This window comes from Columba livia, chromosome 1 (genome assembly GCF_036013475.1).
Source record: "Columba livia isolate bColLiv1 breed racing homer chromosome 1, bColLiv1.pat.W.v2, whole genome shotgun sequence".
In the NCBI taxonomy this organism is placed as follows: Eukaryota; Metazoa; Chordata; class Aves; order Columbiformes; family Columbidae; genus Columba; species Columba livia.
In genome coordinates this window covers 56672279-56691597 of record NC_088602.1, presented here as the reverse complement: position 1 = coordinate 56691597, position 19319 = coordinate 56672279, and the positions used below count along the sequence as shown (strand labels likewise).

Sequence of the window (19319 nt, the reverse complement as noted above, 5' to 3'; positions counted from 1 at the left end):
AGATGAAATGGTGAAAGGACACTTTGCACTTTTGTACTGCGAGGCATAAAGCAAAAAGTAGGGCGCTGTGTTTCATTTAACGCGGACACTTGGGTCCATTTTTATTGCATTGGGTTGTGATGTTGCAGTAGATTTTTACTGCGACAGTGAAAGCAGGTATTTTCTCACCGGTGTAGAGTGCAATAAGGTAATAAGTAAGAGTCATAATGTTCCTAGTTGGTGTAACAAAATCCAAACAGCAGAACTTCTTGTTTTCTGGATTAGAAACCTTAGAAATGTGTTAGAGAGCAATCCTGAAAAGCATTTGCAACAGGAGGCTTCTGGTTTACTCTGGTAATACTTCTCATTAACTATTGCCTAAAACATTATTTCAGCTGTGGATGTATTCCTTTTGTATGGGTGATTATGATGTGATTTACCTAGCACTCGAGTTGTTTGAGTGTTCTTTGTAAAGATGAAACAGAATCAGCTGTTAGGACTTCAAGGAAGCACCAAGTTTTTCGTGATATTCATTTGACCCTTTCAAGTCTAGTTCACAGAAATTCTGCTAAAGCATTGAGAGAGGGGAGTAGTTGTAACTGTAAACATCCCATGTGATATTACAACAATGTTATTTGATTGAGCACTCTGCCTGAGTTAACTTTTCCTGGGCAGGTGGGTGGGTTCTCAAGTGAAATCATCTGCTGTTTTCAGTGCCAGTGTGTTAGTTCGTGTGCTGTCTTGTTTTTCTGCAATTTGAATTAGACCGTGTCATAATTTTGCTTTGGAGGTTAACAAGCGAGAAGAGTCCATGGAAAAAGCATTTAGATTTTCCGGGTGGTGCCTCAGAACCTTACTGACTTGCTGTTGTGCTAGCTCTTGTAGGAGTTACCAAATCAGTACACGTGCGGTCCTGTTGTGTTTTGATAGAAGTAGTAACTGCTTATCAAATCAGATGATGTTTATGGAAACTCGGAACTTCTGGAGGCCATCTTTCCGCTTGGAAACACACTTGCAGGAGAAGGTGTCAGACACTTGAGCTTCTGTGTTCAGCAGAACATTGCCCGAATCTGATTCTAGTGTCAGAACTTTCTGTGCTGTTAGGAGAACTTTGTAGGACACAGCGTGCTTGCTTTGCATCTGAAGGCAAAGCAAATCACAGCGAAGACTAGGAATTAAACAACTGGAACTGCATTCATATTAACACCCTGAGGTGGCAATACAGAAGGTATCAAAATGTTTCAGCACTGGGAAGTGTTGTTGTGTTTAAATGTACCTTGACCGTCAATGAAATACTTCTAAATAAAAGTGCAATGCTTTGTAATTTAGACTGTATTCACTGAGTTTTGAAACCCTTCTGTTGCAGCCCCCTGAAGACTTAGGTCAACAGTAGAATAAGAGTTTTGAGGATTTCACATTAAACTGAAAAAAATAAAGGAAAAGTTCATTATTGTTTTTTAAAGAAACACTATGCAAAAACACCTGTATAACTGTCTATTCTTTGTGTGACTCACTCTGTGTCTTTAGCCCCAGTGAGCACTTCTGCTCTGTTTCTGTAAGCATGAGAACAGGTGACTGAATGCATTTCATTTTTTCAAGTTCTATAGAGCCATAAGTTTCAAATTTGTCAATGATGCAAGTGTATGCATAGTACTAGTTTTTTACATAAACTTATAGCAGCATGTTCCCTCCCACTGCCCCAAAGTTTACATCACAAATTTAACCCTACCTAAGAAAGGGGGTAGTGAATAATGTAATATTTAAGAATAAACTCTAGAATACATATAATTTTTGGAATGGATTTTTAATTTGATAAAAAATAACCCAACCCGGGCAATTTATTTTGAGTTTGTGGTTGTGGGACAATGAGATGCAGGGAGCTGTTGTCTGTGTTTAGTATTAAATAGTCTTATTATTTGTCCAAAGTGGCTTGCATCATTTCAGTGTTGCAAAATGTGTAACACCATATATATATATAACACCATATATATATATAACACCATCAGTGTATATATTGTGTTGTCTGCCTAGTTCTTGTAGCTCCATTCTGCTCTTTATAGAGACTTGTTAATTTGCAGGTGTATGTGCTAAATATGTTTTAAGGTAAATGATTTTTTTTTTGTAGCATGAGGCTAAGAATACTCAGTGTGCTTACATGACCATCCTTTGTTTTGTGAGAACACAAGATGAAGATAACATTTGTCTCAATTTAAACATACAAGAAGAAAATATACTGTGTTATTTTTTCTGTAACATATAATGTAGGCAATCACTGGACTTCTACCTTAAAATTCCTCTTATCTGATGGCTTTTGACACTGGTTGTCTAAATGTATAAGCTATATTCTGGCAGATTAAAACAGTTGCCTTGTGGGTGTCCTGACTGCTGTTTTGAAATATTTCTTATTTCTGATAAGCTTCCATACTTATATCACACTGGCAAAATGCAAAGTGGTACGGCAGATACTTTGCTATTTTATCTTCCTACAAATAAGGCATTGGCTAGCTTGAGTGCTGGACCCCACGAAGCCTTATGCTCTTAGCACTTCCTTATGGAAATAAAAATGTTGTTTGTTGCAAATTAATTGGAAAAGTTAATCCTTGTTTGAAAGACTGTAAAATTAATTTTGCCATTTTGACCGGGCTGAGTTTTATCTGTGTCAGCTGGTCCATAAATCATATCCAACAATACTGTGCCTATCCAGAATATTTTATATTACATGAAGTAACAGACCGGAGAATCTTTTTTATTTTTCTGAAGAGCTTGGGAAAGAATCTGCTTCCTTGTGCTGGTGTAGGTTTGGCTAAATGCCAACATCAGTGTGCTGTTTATTGTTTTCTTTTTTTATATCTGGTTGAAACAGATAAAACATCCTCTTCCTTTTGAATCTGACAAATGACTAAGAAAGAAATTAGTAACTTTGGAAAAACCTAGGGAAACAAATTCTTGATATTTCTGCAAATCAGATACTCTACTGATTCAAGAGGAAGATGATGTAGTTTTCTGTCACCACTGCCTGTGTGTTCCATTGAAGAGCTCTATATTCAGCACCTCAGCTCCAGAGAGCTTTAGATTCTTTAAAAGCTTCTAATGAGGGAAGATTCTTTTTTAATCTTTATATCATGTAAACAAAACGTGAGCAGAGCTCTTTTTCTTATAAGATTCCTTTTTATCAATATTCTGGTTGTGATGCACCCGTTTCATGACTATAGGGTAGGACATGCATTTGAAATGAATTGGATGCTCTCTGAAGCTGCAGTAATGCATCTTTGTTTTTTGAATTAGCTGCATTACAGAAGTGATTTTTGTGTGTGTGCGCCCATGAAATAATTTTAGTCATGGTGTTTTTAAAAGTAGTCCTTTTCCTCTATTTTTGTGAGTAAAATGAGAAGAGACAGAGCTAGCATTCTTCCAGGCTTCACCTGTTGCCTTCCCAAGAGAGTTTTCAGGAGGATGGACGTAGCTCTTCAGCTAGAAAATGGTGAAAGCGCTACTTACGTGCAGCACCACATAAAAATTCATTACCTGGCAGCTTTCCCTTCCTATCAGTTAGTGGAACTGGTGGTATGATCTGTTTGTTTCCTACTTCAGACAGTAGATGTCCTGATACATGGACCTTATGACTCTATTGACCATGTATATGTTTATTCTTTCCTTCCCAAATTGCATTTTAAGTGCAATAAAATATGTGGCCTGAATTAATTTTTTATTTCTGAGGACACTTTAAAAATTTTGAGCTGCACTGTAGCCCATCAACAGAATTCAAAAATGCTTCTGCAACAACTTTTAATAAGGACAGAGTTTCATGTTCTGAATCTCCGCTGCTTCTGAAAGGGTCCCATCAGCTCCCATATATCGGCAGAAGTTGTGATGTAGCCATTTGATCAGCATTTCAGAGCCAATCTAGCTGAATGCTCACTGCTTGGGAGGAACCTCCTGAAGCCAGATTACCTCCTATTCTGTCTCAAAACGTGACTGTTTAGTTGGTACTCCTGTAAGAATGCTCAGGAACGTGTCACCACAAAGAGAGGGTCCTTCCAGTGTCCACCCTCCTTTCAGTTAATTTAAGCCAATTGTGAAGCCAAGTCTGTAGTTAGCAGAAAAGACTGTTTGTATACACAACTCAAATGGTCTTTCTCCCCCACTGATTTCTTAGTCACCATTTAATTTGGAGTATTTATTTTTGTTTCTCCTAAAGGTCAGTCATCCTGCACCACGTTCAAATCAACCTGTCATTGCAGCACGCACGTTGCTTATAATTTTTCATGACAAACTCTTCAGAAGGGATGGTTACATGGTAAAGGCCAACTTGGCCAAATGGACTGACTTGGCCCTAGTACTGTAGTAGTCTGTAAACCTTGATTTGACATACAAGGATACTGCCCAAGAGCTCAAGCTCAGTGATTGACAGGCAAGCATCTTGCTTGTCTGGGTAAATAGGTAGAGACCTGTTACTTACATTGTCAGGGGGGAAAAAGGTGAGCAAAGGATGTCTTGCTTTCTGAATGGTAAGTGTTGTTTTGTATTTCATTTAAAGAGCAGTAAAAGTTGAGAGGCTCTTCATACTCTGTGTTATCCCCATTCGCTTAAGGAAGTGAATTTATACTGGGCAGTTATTGCCTTGTGAAGAGTTGGAGAAGTTAGGTGAAGTTACTGGAATTTCTTTGGAATCAGCAATTGTGATGACAACCTGGCAGAGTGGGGCTGTTCAACCTGAAATTTTGTGATGGGGTAATTTGGTAGAGCCTGCATCTAGGAAATGTGTCAAATAGTTGGGTGAATATGATGTATCTGGCCTTCTGAGTACTAAGGAAGCTTGGAGCACACTATTTAGTTTAGGGTTCATTGCAGCCATGTGAATATTCAAAGACAGACTTAACAAAAGTTCGCTTGCAACCAAAATATTTAGTGTCGTCAGTATATTAGAGAAAATGTGACCTTTTCTTACGCTGTGTTTACATGTTTTCCTTATACTGTTCTGAGCTAAGTCAAAATGGTCCAACCATTTCAGCTACAGATGTGCACATGAACAAAATCTTAAACCTTTTCTCTATGGGCGCTGCTGTTAGCTCTTGGCTTCATGATAAAGCATGTTCATGAATGAGTGGAGAAAATGCAGCAGCAGCTGTGGTCCAGGTGCTGAGCTCTCAAAATGTCTTGGGCTACAATATACAGCGAACGGAACAGCTGTTATCCAGCTCTGGGGATAAAGATGGCAAACTCAACAAAAGCGTTTTCCACAGTGGCTCCTACCTGTATTGGTCTGTTATATAGCATGTGAACTTTTAGTAGATCCTTCCAGTATGATTGTAAATGGTAGTTATTTTTGTTAACAAATGTACATTTTTGTCATCAGTTTTAGTAGATTTATTTTCCAGATTTTGCCTTTTTGGCCTTTTCAGCTGTGATGCTTTGTTATGTTCTTGCCTTTTCTTAATGTGCTAGATATGAGGAAATCATAAGTAGCTTTTGAATAGCATGTGAACTAAGCCTGAAAACTTTATCTGAGTACAGCTTTCCTAATTCCTTGAAAAAACAAGTTTATTTGTTTCACTTTTGGATGAAGAAAATACCTGTAAGTTTTCTCTGGAATATTATTAACATACTAATGATTAATCGCAGTTACTGCTAGATGTGAAGATATTCTGTGTAGTACAGCTGAAATTTGAAAGGTTATTAACATAAATTATGAAAAGATATGTATAAATTTCGTCTTTTCTGATTACCTACAATGATGGCATACGCTGACCTTGCTGCTGTTCTTTCTCATGTTTCATACATGTTACTTTGAAATTAGTACCCCTGATCTTCAAAGTATCAATTGGGAAGCATCTTGAAAGTGCCACTTGTAAAAGAAAAAAACAAAGCATACTTTTTGTGTCTGATATGGTGATGCCCAATTTTAGTTGCAGAAAGTGCAAGATAAATTATAACTCTAGCTGTGCATTAGTTTGCATGCTCCAAGGCTTCCCCACTGAGAGCCCTCTCTGAAGCTGCTTGGCCATCTGACCACTGAACAGAGCGCTTGGCAGGTGAGGGTTTTTCCCTGATGGTGCACAGCCGGCTGTAATGCCCTGACAGCGGTGTGGGGTTTAAATGTTGAATCAGTGCATAGTAACTGAAAGCTACTTATGCAATTAAGAGGAAGCTGATGGCATATAGGAATTTTGAAAAAACTGTAGAAAAGGAGGAATGTCAATTAGCTTATCCCTACTCAGTCTTAGTTTTGAGCTAAGGTTGTTTTAATCCCTGCTAAACTCAGATCAGAACTTTCTGGGCAGTATCAAACAAAGGTAACCAGCAACATAAGAGACTGATTTCTTTAGAATGCTTTTTTTTTTTTTTCAGTGAGAATACATACATTCTTATTCTGACAGCTCTGATTTAGTGTGTTTTGTGAAATAGTTGTTTCTTTCTTCTATGGCAAATAACATGCTTGTCTCTGTAATTATCAGTTTTACTGATCCATATGGTACAGTGTGACATAGAGTCTACATTTTGAATACTCTTAAGTTTTCAATGCAGATGAAATCTCATTCTGCCAGTTTTTAGAGTAACTTCTTAAAAATGTGTCAACAACTGTAATTATTTTTCCTCAATATATCTGAATTTATTTCCTTTTTTTTTTTTTTTTTTCCTAGGCAAAACCAAAGCTCATAGAACCAATAGACTATGAGAATGTCATCGTTCAGAGGAAAACACAGATTTTGAATGATGCTTTACGTGAGATGCTACTGTTCCCTTATGATGACTTTCAGGTAATTTAATCTTTGCTTCCCCCCCCCTTTTTTTTTAAGACAGATTTTTAGCAGTAGTAGTCATGAGATGATAGCTTACAACTTCTTTGTTTCTTAACTCTTTTTAGCTAAAAAAAAATATAAATCTCTAAACTCTTTGCCATGAGGAAAATTTATGTAATGATAGCAGTGTTCAAATACTAGATAACTCAGGAGGGTGCCCTGTACCAGGTGTTGGCTTTGGGAGTGAAGAGCATGAGTAGCCTACACCACCCAGATGACCTTCTACAGTGTGGCTCTTCGGTGTTGTAGATCAAGTGGAATCAAGGATGCTTCTGCCAAGTGTACCCTTATCTAATCGACTAGTTCACTTACTGGGGTCCTACTGGTGAACAGCTCTGAATTATCAATGGGGAAGAAACAAGCCTATCAAGAATATCCTCAGGCATTTTGTTTGAGCAGTCTGGGAGATGTCTGAAGTGCTTTACTGCTGTTTAAAGTGGCCTTTTCTGCACTTCTTAACCTATACGAATGAAGCTAGTCCATAAGGCTCAGTCTGATGCTTTAAAAAGAGTTACTGAATTTTGCTGACAAACTGTATTGCCTTTTGTCATCCTTTGTTTGGATTCTATGGTCAGACTTTCATCAAGGCAATTATTAATGTGTGTGTTACATCAGAGGATTTCCTTCAGGTTGTCACAATTTTGGAATATAGTCAGATTTCCTGTTTCTTTATCCCTCAGCAGTGTAATATCTGAACACATTTTCTGGGCCTCCCCTATATAGTCTTTGCAGAGTCTACTTTATACTTGATTTATACGTAGTCTGGTTTGTACTATCAAACTGTATTATTATACTGTCAAACTTTTATTTTCTTCTAAGATTTGCTGGCACTAACTTACCTCAAATATTTTTATTGTACACATGACTCTCCAATACTACTTTGATCTGTCTAGTTTGTTTTCAACACCACCATGTATTTATGTCTGTCATTCAATGTATTAAGAAAATATTAGCAAGTCAGAGAACAGAAATCCCTTATGTACTTATTTATATTTTGCAAGTTAAAGGGTTTAACCCGGTGCAGTTTTCCAGAATAATATTTACAGTTCTGAAACCATTAGTCTTGATATGGTTGCCAATATAATTTGAATTATTTAAATAATGGCATATTTTCTGTTTCGCATATTTTTTTTAAAATTCCTTTTTTTTAACTTGTTGCTATTACTGTGATGTGTGGGCAGCTCTCAGATAAGCCTTGGCTCAAATTTTTGATACTGCCATTGTTCCCTGCAAGATGAATTTTTAAAAGTGAGGTATTTAGAACTATCTGTATACACGCTTAGAACAGTTTATAGGTGGAAACTCCTTCCATTGTCTAAAAACCTGTTCAAGCCATTTCCTCTTAGAGCATTCAGTTTTTATTTTTACAAAGTTTTTCTTTGTGCTTAGGTTGGATTGATTACAATCTAAAAAACACTTGCCTAAAAAGGAAGCCAAGCCCCATTAATTTATAAAGACATTAAGAGTAAGGCTATTTTGTTACCAGCATGGCTGTAAAACTAACGCTTAAAATGGCACTGAAAATACTAACTTCAGCCACTTGATATCACTTTTTGGTAGGTTATAGAAGCAGCTACACAGTTTCAAAGATACAGATTGATGCCACTTGAATTTGTGCTATAGTTGAAATTACTTTGTGAGGCACTGGAGACACATGTTTGTGCTTAACTTGGATAACTTTTTTCTTTCCAGGTAATGCAGTTAGATAACTGAAATGTAATTTAATAGGTGTGAGAATTTAGATATTAAATGATACCTAATATGAATTTTCAGTCCATATCAGAAAAGAATGCTTGCACGGCAAGTGGCTTCTTTGGACCGTGTATAGCTCGCTTTTCTTTCTTTTTCTGTCTGTCTGTCTGTCTTGTGATGAAAGTGATTTGCCTGGTAAGTCACCTTTTCCTGTTCAGCTGTGACTGTTCTCCAGACATGCCGTCGGAAGTAGCTCTAAGCTCAGACCACTACCAAAGTAATATTTGAGCAACAGTGGAGCAGAAAATACTCTGGGTTGCAAAAACTCATAAAAATTGAAGGATTTTTCTCCAGCTAGCTGATCTTAGTTACATGACTCTTTCCAGATTTCTACTTAACTGCATTTACCATCATCCTAGGCTTGGTTAGCTGAGGTTATGAATCCTCTTTTCTGTCCTTTTATGTATGTGTTTGGTAGCAGCTCCTTTGCATTTCAGAAAAGTGTGATTTTTGTCCTGCTTCATGCTGATTTTCCAATCCACATAAGTAGGCTTGTAATTTCTTTCTTTGGAGTTTTTGCATCTACCTTGATGCTATTATATCCAAATAATAGCAAGCTTTGATTTTCTGTAGTTTCCAGAAGAGCTCTTAATCAGCAACTTTCTCTCTACATAATGGATCGTATTTTAAATTACCATTTCAAGACTGTTTCATTCACTTTTCACTAACACATGTTCTAATTTTTCTGCACTGAATTCACTAATCAGGTTGTTCCATAACTTGTTCTCATCAAATTTATAGGGACAGTCATGTGTTTGCAGGTCCTTTTTGCTGTTAACATCATAGTTGGATTTCGTTCTAGTAACTGGACTGTCTAAACTATCAGTACCTTCGTGCTTTGTAGTCTGTTCATTTCTAGCTGATTTTTTGTTGTTGTTTTGTTTTTATTGTGGTCCCCATAAAGTGTGTTTGTTTATTCAAGATGATAGAACCACCTTCCTGCCACCCATTGGAACATCTGTTAATGTTCTAGCTACTCTCCATTACAGTGCTGTCAGTCATTCAAGGCTATACCTTTTCTAGCCTCTTGCTGAGAAGAAAGTATTCTCTTTCATAACCTTTAATGACTTATATCCATTGTGTATTCTTGTATCCAATTTTGTGCATCCTCATGGCTTATTATAATAATTCCAAGCCACCTGAATTTCAATAATTGACTCAATAGTGAGATGGCTTCATAACTAAATAGCATTAGTTTAATGGAGACCACTTTCGTGGGTGACATTCAAATCATATGCTCTATGACTGTGAAACTGGTGGTTTACTTTAGCTGCACAATAGGTAAATTATTGAAAGAAACCTTAACAGAAAACTTTACTAATGATTACTTTACAATAAGATACCTTGTATCTCAATGCTTTTATTGCATGATACCTAACTTCTGAGTACTACCTCCATTCTTATCATGTATTGGAATAAATATTTCCTGTAAGTTTACTTGCAGCAAATACAATGTGGGCACATTCCTACCCAAATTAAATATGCCATTACAAAGTGATCCCACTGTTATTTTGAAGTCATTTTTGTGCTTAGCTTAGACATCGTTTTACCTTTTTTACTTTTGGTTTTGAGCCATACAGATTTAGCACACTTTCACGTAAAGCTCATGGCTTTTAGTTAATGCAAGTTAAGTACATCTGAAAACAGATATTATGGCAACTTTGCAGAAATAAAGGTAAATACAGGTGCTGTTGCTTTAGTAATTATTTTTAGGAATTTGCTCTGAATCAAAGCATATTGATCCTTGAATTTCCCAGCTCTCTGATGAACTACTGCTGCTGATTGGTGAGCTGAGAAAGAGGCAGCATGCATTAACACTGTTACTAACATGGGCAAAATCAACAAATCAAATTCTCCTGATTTGTCACTGATCTTGCTACAGTACTAAGATAAACAGCTTTTATGTGTGGAAGGCTAGAAAAAACCCTTACTATCATATATATAATTGCGTGGCAGGAAAAGGCAGCAGACGTTCCAGCAGTACATACTGCTGGTTCAGTTTTACCGGATTTCACTATAGTGGTTGTACGTGATTCATGAGTTCATGGTTTTCTCATGAAAAGTGCATGGAAAGTGCCCCGGTCTCTGGGGCTTTTAAAAATAATATTTTTTTTTAGAAGTGTAGTCTACCTGTATGCTGATAGAAAATATATTACATTACATGTAATATGTTATTCTATATAAACTATAAATAATTTCCTATCCAATATCAAACTGTTTCAGGCTGAGAGGACAATCTAGACATTCTGGCTTTTAGCTCTTATAAGGTAGTTTAATGCTTTTAATAATCTTTCTTCCCATAGCTTGTGAAAACAGATTTTTAAAACTTAGTGTGGTTTCAAATAAGGAATATATTTCTAGAATACATAAAACTTCATTCTTGAATTCTATTCTTATATGAATGAGTATCTTCTTGCAGTTTTTTTTTTTTTTAAAACTTTATATTTCAAGATTTGTTGGTTCCATTAAATATTTTTGGTTTTGTGGTTTTTGCTTTTAATACCTCTCCCACCCAAGCAGTTAGTGTAGTTGCTTTTCAGCAGAGTTCTGGACTAGTTTAATGAGATGACCATGAGTATGGGATTATTTTTTTTTTCCTTTAAATATTCACTATGCTTGGATACTGTAGCTTCAAATACGTTCCCCAGATAATGGGGTGAGGCTTTGGTAATGACAGAAATAGTCATCTTCTCAATCAAACTTTCAACAGAGATAAGTCAAGGTGATGTACTTACGTACCCTTTCTTTTTGACTGTTAATATGTGGAGTATTTTTCTTTTCACGTTTTTCTCTGCTCCCTCCTGGTGCTGCAGTGTGTGGAGTACAGCTTACAGCTGAGGGACCCCAACCCCCTTCCAGGTCCAGGCTGTGCAAACTCATTTATCCATCTCAGATGCCCTAAGCTGTGAGATTCTTTTCCACATGGTGCGGAATAACTTCTCCTGCCGTGCAGTTACTTTAATTTGTGGTCTGGAAGATTTTGTAAAGTTTTTGTCTTTTACACTCACAAATTTCACATACCCGAAGGCTTACTTTAGCATTGGTCTGAGAAGCAGAATTTCATGGTCACAGAGAGATTTCTTCTCTCTGGCAGCTGTTCTATTCCTCACTGAACTCAGGCATAGGATAAAAACAAATTCTGACTTGAGACACAGCCTCTGGTAGACTGAAACTTATATTTCAGTGATCCATGCCCTTCTTGCTAAACCTTCAGTTTAAGTGTGCTAGTCTTAATTTTTTTGCCAGCTGAGATCTGCAGTTGAAATACTCTTTTCATTTTGGTGTGGGTTTGTTACTTTTCTTGAGTAATATTTTTTGTGTGCAGTAATAACACTACCCTAATGTCTGTCTTCAAAATATTGGAGTTAAGTTGTTGTCATGGTGGAATTACTTTTACTAGTATTTTCTTGCCCATGTTGATGAAATACAGGAAAACACTTTTGCATGGCATCTATTTCTTACTGATTCTAATCTTACCCTTGCTGTGAAAGAAGGAACACATTGCTAATCGTTGAAAGCAAATTCTCATTAATTGGCTATTCTGAAACGGTGTATTCACAGAATGTTTTCTGCTGAGCTTCTGTCTTAGTCATAGTTATATAACTGAGCGTTGCCATAATGTGTCATCTTTCCTTTCATTGCAAGTTTCATGAATTGTTTTTGTTGTTTTTCAGACAGCATTATTGAAACGGCAGAGTCGATACATCCATTCAACAGTTCCTGAAAACGCAGAGAAGGAAGCTCAAAGCTTGTTTGTAACTGAGGTAATAATTGGAATTGCATATGACAATTTTGTGTGTAACAGCAATATTATATTTGAATTGGTTTTCTTCTGCTTCATTTACCTTTTAAAAACCAGGAAATAAAGCCCTGAAAAAAATATTAAATGTTTATTGCCATTTACTTGTCAATGATTTCAAGGGAAAACTTCAGGAAAACCTAGTATTTTTTTTCATTGGTGGCTGGAAAAGAAGGATTACAGGATAACTGAATGATTTTGTTTGTGTAATTGGCTTTTGCAGATTTTTCTCCCCCACCTTCTTTATGCTTTTGGCTTTCTCAGATGAACATGTGATTTCAATACATAATATGGGGACCAATAGTAAATCTAAATGAATCAATGAGACCTTTTTTTCCCTGATAAAGTGTTTCACATCAGTCATTCTTACTGTGTTCATAATAATATTTTGCAGTTTACTGGAACAGACATATTCATAACTCTCACACTTGTAGAGGCCAAAATTCATTATAACTGCTCAGTTTGTATGCTATATGTAGAAGAAAACATCCTCAAACCTGAAGTTACTCATAATTGCTTGCTTATGTTGGCATTTCCTTGGTTCTGGCTGTGATGTTGTGTTTTATTTAGTGTCTTGTTGAAGTCCTGTAGGAAGACGTTTTAAGATTTTTGTCTCTCTTCATACTATCTACTGGTTTTCTACTGATATATTCAAGCTGATATTTATCATCTGAAACAAATAAATGTCTCTTGTAATTCCAAGCGAACTGAAAGAGCTTCAAATAGCTGAATCTGCCTTAAACCTCAAAGTGATTTACCCACAGTGATACGTACCCCTAATATCTAATGTAAACAGTTCTAAGATAAATTTTAAGAAGGTAGAAAAGGAGAGAGGCGTATTATATGTAATTCATGAAGTTTAATAGCTTTCTGCAGAAAGAATTGCTTGGCAAGTACTAAATTCGTATTTTGAAATGCAAAGAAAATAGTTTTGAATTATTAGATGCTGCGCTTGTGTACATGCAAGTCTGTTTGTGGAACACATAAAACTTTGTACCCTATCGTTTCTGGCAACAGATTTTGTCAGTTTTATGTTACTTTGGCCAGAGCCAAGATAGATCGGCACTTTCATGTTGTAGCAATATGGGTGGAGTAAAATGCTATTTCCTGTGATCTAGACCAGAATGTAGTGACATAATTGCTTTTCAACAGCTGCAAGCATGCAGTTTATATTTAAATACTAATTTAATTGCGCTACAAGTATAAATTTAAGGAAAATATGTTTTTAATTTCTCTGTATCAGTATGTGCGAACTTGAATATTTTATTTTAATAACTTATCAGTTTTAATGCTGAGTTTTCTAAAGGTGCAGTCATGTTTTCAGCTCCAGCGAAATGCTGCTTTAACTTTTCAGACAACTGAAGATGGTTTATCTAGGTGTTGAGTATACGCACCATTTTCTGGCTTTGTGAAATCCTTGTCTACAAGATGATAGTATCCTGTTAAAACATATCACTTGTTGCAAAAAGCTGTATTGCAAAAGAAGGGAAGTGTACAGAATTTTCAGAGATCAACATGTGGCTGTAGTAGTTTATAAACAGCCATATCTTAAGAGGTTTTTATGTGTGTGTGTGTGTGTAGGAAATGCTGTTAATCCACTTCCAGTTAATACTGATATTTGGGTTTCATTAAAACAGTGCATCAAAACCTACAATTCAGACTGGCATGTTGTTAACTACAGATACGAAGATTACTCAGGAGAGTTTCGACAGCTTCCAAAGTAAGTGTGTTATATAGTGTTATAATAAAGATTTTGAATGTGTGAAGGAACTTTATTTAACATAAAAGTGTGTACTACAGAAATGTATTAATGTGTCTGATGTGTATATTGAAATATGTTTTATCAATGTTTAATAGTCAGAAGAGGTGACAAGGATTTGTTGGATGGAATTTATATTAATGAACTTGAAGGTGTAAAATCTTGTTAAACCACTTTCTGGAAAGATAGCACTGCCTTTTTAATAGGCAGGTCAAAACAAGAAATTGTATCATTGACAATGTGAATGTAAGTACAATAACTAAAACAAACCGATGTTTAGATGAAACTAAAATGGCGATATCCTGTTTTTGTAGCTTCAAAGGCAGCTTTTGGAACTGAGCTTAGGGAACAGAACTGAACTGAGATGGTCAGAGCAAGTGTTTGAACTACTGCAGATTTTCACAGGATGATTCAAAGCAAAACCCTCATCTACATCTAGTACAGACTTTCTAAACCATCTGCTCAAGTAATCTTTTCCAACTTTTTCAAAATTTTCTAGGAGAGTATAGAGATTAGATCCTTAACTTAAAATGTGGTTTTAAGAGTGGCTGAATACTCTGAATCGCACAACTCTGGAAGATCTGTGTCTTACTTACCTACTGTCCTTCATCTATCAGTTAAGAAATAACTTGCTTTCCCTGTGAGAAGTCCTGATATATTCACAGGTTTTGTTAAAGTCAGTACCTGTTTTTTACTTGCCCTGAAAAGAAACCATGTGAGTCAATAGGATTTTCAATAAATGCATTGTCCTAAAAGGAGCCAATGGTCACAGGTATGAATTCTTGCTCCTAAGATATTAGAAGTGCAGTGAATGAGAAGACATTTGGTTCTCTTCAGTTATACATAAGGACAGTGACAAGCAGAAAAAAGACGGATTGTGGGCAAATGTGCAAATTAGGAAAATAGCTGGCTTAGGAAAAATTTTCTGTGAAAAATACATGGTTTTACTCAGCTATTCTTGTGCATTTTCCTCTTCAGTTAGGCACATAACATCTTTATTTTTGCAACTATAAAATATGTAACTAATCACAAAATTTCTAGTATCTTAGAAGCTTTTTCTTTTCTAGTAAAGGGACAAAACCAGAGAAGCTTCCAGTTCATTTATACGAAGTGGATGAAGAAGCAGATAAAGATGAGGTGAGATGATAGTAATTCCTTGCTTTCTCTTGCTTTCGGTGACCAGTATTGGGTATGGAGAGATCTGTCATTTGAGTAGAACAAGTTTTGACACATGGTGAAACCCAAGTTTTAATACTTGGTGATGTATAATCCTTCAGCTTTCATAAACTCTGTTTTGTCTTATACTGTTTCTGTGTAGACAGGCATATAGGAAGAAATATTCCATGCAGTTAAATCATGAAGTTGAGTAAAATCATAGGTGTTCCTGTTCTGACATGACACACTCTAAAGTGTGCATGACAATATAGCATACAGTGTGAGTTAAAAGTAGTTTGTCACAAATTTAAGTATAAGATAAGACCTGGAGATCCCTCATAGAAACACAAGTTTAAAAAAATGACCAAAATATATTTTCTTGTTTGTCGTTGGCTTTGGGAAATCAGAGCTATGTATAGCCTCAAGCAATTTTCAAGTGTGTTTCAAATGTCAAAGACTTTTTTCAGTAACTGCTTCTGTTATTTGTGTGATTTGCTTAATTTTTACCACACCCTGTTTCATAAGACTGTTTAAATGTGGGTGTTTTCCTTCGAGTACTTGAACTCTTGCCTCACAGAAAATAATTAAAATAACTTTTTTTTTGTGGTTTTTAACTTTGACAGTCACTTTGTTTCTAAATTCCTTGTATTCAGAACTGCTGCATATGAAGTAAAAGTAGTTCCTTACAAGTTTTTGTGGATTAAATGTGAAAAGTAGTCCGGCGAGTACATCTGAACAGGTAGAACCCTAGATTCTCAGCGTGCTGTTTCTCCAGTACTGCTATAAATCCACACTGTGATATTTGGACAAATAATTTCATGCATCTGTGTCCAAATCTTCCTATTTGTAATATGGGAATAATTACCTTTTCCATTATACTGAAATAACAAAGACTTGGCATTATTTACTATCGTAATATTTCTGATGACAAGTGTTTTGTAAAACCGTGAGTTAAACATGAAAAAAACTACATGGAAATACGATTGTCTGTGGTTGTTACTAGGAAAAATACTGATGTTATAGTTAGTTAAACACTGAAAAACTATAGCTTGGCTATTATCAGGTGGTGTGGCTTTTTTATTAGGAAGTTTAAGCAAAGACAACTTCCTATTTCCTTGTGCCCAGTTTCCTGTTAGAGCAGGCGGGGATGTCCCATCTCATGCAGAGGTAGAGTCACTGGAGAAGGGCTCTGTGCCTCTTTGCTGAGGAACTTCAAATATAAACACAAGGGAAAAAACATGCTATGAAGAAAAGGGAGCTTCATGGGAATAGGGTGGGGGGACCATAAATTCTTTCCTCAAGGGAAGAAATAATGCAAGAGTGTTTTCTTTCAAACATTAACATCTTCATATGCCAAAAAGCATATATGCAAATCTTAGATTAAAAGTAGTTTGGTCTTATTGTTGTTTCGCCTTTTTTTTTTTTTTTAAAGAAAGCTGATTTATTAAGGAAATTATAGAAAACAAAAAGCTACAAGTGATTAAAAATCGACGGAAAACCACATAAATATTAGTTTAATCTTGCACCGTTAAAAAGGAGAGAATTACCTTTCCAAAACTAATTTGGGCTATCAGGCCATCAGGTTGATGTTTGTAAATGGAATTTTTAAATCAGCCTGGGGTATGGGATCAAGATAAGGAATTGTTTTTGTTGAAACAGTTGCTGTTGAAGTAAACTTTGGGGCTGAGTTTGTGGGAAAGATATGACAAAAAGCGAAGCACAGTGTGCAGCAGTAATAATAAAAGTGAGGAAATTAACTTACCAGTGGGAAACAGGAAATGTGTTTTCAGTGTAAAAGTCGTGTGTTAATGACTGGGTTCTGGGTTCCTTTGTATTAACAGGTGATGGGCTGGAAAGATTCAGTAGCTTTTTGGCTCTAGGCAGGAATTCTGCCTGACAGAAAGAAATGGTGTAACTAGAGAGGCTCAAACGACAGTCAGTTTTGTTGTTAGAAAACAGCACACAGCTCAACAGAGTTGGGAAATTGCACCTCAGAGACCTGGAACTGGAAAAAGAGTCTTAATAGATCTAAATCTTAATTTTTGTTAACACAGATAATGAAGGAATTCTTGTCGTGTCAGGTGATCTTACATATGGTTTGTGAAACTACAGAAGAGCATTTGTTGTTTTGTGCCAAGTTTTGATGATAACTCATCGTCTGCTCATCTTACACTTGTAAATGTGGTTTTAAACCATCCTTTCCTCGGGGATAACTCCCACCAGTGGAGGTGGAGAATCATAATGAGAAACCCAGTGTTTTAAGTTATTGTCTCTGTAACTTGATTGTTGTACAAGAAAAATGGTTATCTGGGTAATAGAAAAGGGTGGGGGCTAATGACTTGAAAATATGAAACAAGTAGACTGTATTGCTTGGCCAGTGAGACTCACTGGGGCATATGAAGTATTTCTGGTCTATGCTTGTGGGGCATTTTATTTATATAAATATATGTAAAACTACCATAGTATCAAGCAGAATGGATTTTTTGAAGGAACAGATTGATGCATCTTTTGCCTTCTGTTTGCAATATTTTGAAGTTCACATGTGCATATGAATATGAATATGCAAGCTAGACAGACTAAAAAAGCTGTAAATAAATTAACTACTAACTTTTTACAGAATGTTCCTTGATTTAGTTCCAGAAACTAATTCACATTATTCCAAAATTTGTTCTTGATGTTCAGTTGTTGAACTAATGACTCTGTCCCCCGTATGTAATCAATTAATAGCTGAGAAAAGGAATTAGGAAAAGTAGTTGGAAGCACTTGAGGAAGTTTTGTCGGTTTGTTTTCAGCTGGATGCTCTGCTAATTTGGAATGTTTGGATGATAAATTATCAGGAGTATTTCTCCTGGATGGTTAAAAATCTTCCTACATGTCTAATTCATTAATGTTTTTGTTATGTCAAAATGGATTATGTCAACTGGGCACCATAGTAAAGTCAGCTTGGTACTGCTCTAAAAAATGACTTGAACTGGTGATTTAATATTTGTTCAGTAGCAATTATAAATCTGTAATTTTGATCGACTTGGATACTAGAGTCCTGCTTTTTGGTAGTTGTTAACATGCTATGGGTTTTGAAGTAGTTAATAAGTTCCATCACCTGGCAGAGGGCAGGATGGGTGTGATGAGTGGTGCAGGCATTGGATATGCTGTCTGTGAACTTGCCATTACTGCCAAGTTTCGTCTTGTTCTCTTCAGAAAGCTTTGCTTCTGATCTCTAAAAAGGTATATCCAATTCAAGAATTCAAGACTTAGTTCGCTGTAAATTCTTAAGTAGGTAATGTCTTTGAAGTAATATATAATATATACAGCAAAGTGATTTGAGAAATTTTGGTTGACGTTTCTGGTAAGCATGAGTTTACATTGTTCTGTTGCACTGGAAGATTAGAATTTATGAAAAAACTTGCAAAGTAGATGTTTTGAGTTTTCCCTTTTTCCCCTGTTTCAGTGGGATTTATCTTGACTGATATCTAGGTATCTAGAGGTTGGATCAGTCTGCTGGGCATAGAGAAAGCTTACGTATGTGGCCAAGTTACCTATCAAAAGTTAGCTGAGGTCAGTCTCATGCCTGGTCTTTAAATAAAATAATTGGAATTAGGTAGCTATAGAATTTCAGCGGGGACTCACTTAGGTGTGCAACCTCACCTAGGTGTTCCTGCTCCAGCAGGGGGATTGGACTAGATGATCTTTTGAGGTCCCTTCCAATCCCAAACATACTGTGATACTTTGACTCATAGTGCATTATTATCTTTACATTGTGAGCACAGCTATTCCATCTTTTAAAACTGAATTCTGAAATTTTCAAGAAATCTAACAATTTCAGACTGTGATGAAAAACTTAACTCTTTTCTTGTTTTCATTTCCAGGATGCAGCATCTCTTGGGTCTCAGAAGGGTGGAATAACAAAACAAGGATGGCTGTACAAAGGCAACATGAACAGTGCAATCAGTGTGACGATGAGAGTAAGTTTAAGAATGTCATACATGTGGTGAAAACTGAACGCCAGTATTGAAATGTCGTTGTGCCTTTGAGAAGTCAATTTGTGTGTGGGTTACTTCTAAAAAAACGTGGGATG

General features: G+C 36.2%; 1 protein-coding gene across 17 annotated transcripts in view; it reads left to right on the top strand.

Annotated features, from left to right (window-relative positions):
* The window catches only part of DOCK9 (dedicator of cytokinesis 9), a 124485-nt gene that overhangs the window by 31254 nt on the left and 73912 nt on the right, over positions 1–19319 (top strand). For all 17 annotated transcript variants that reach the window (XM_065057501.1, XM_065057475.1, XM_065057439.1 and 14 more), the window contains exons 2-6: positions 6621–6737; positions 12206–12295; positions 13968–14050; positions 15157–15226; positions 19111–19206. In XM_065057501.1, coding sequence (XP_064913573.1) covers positions 6621–6737; positions 12206–12295; positions 13968–14050; positions 15157–15226; positions 19111–19206 — 456 coding nt within the window. The remainder of the gene's footprint in view (positions 1–6620; positions 6738–12205; positions 12296–13967; positions 14051–15156; positions 15227–19110; positions 19207–19319) is intronic.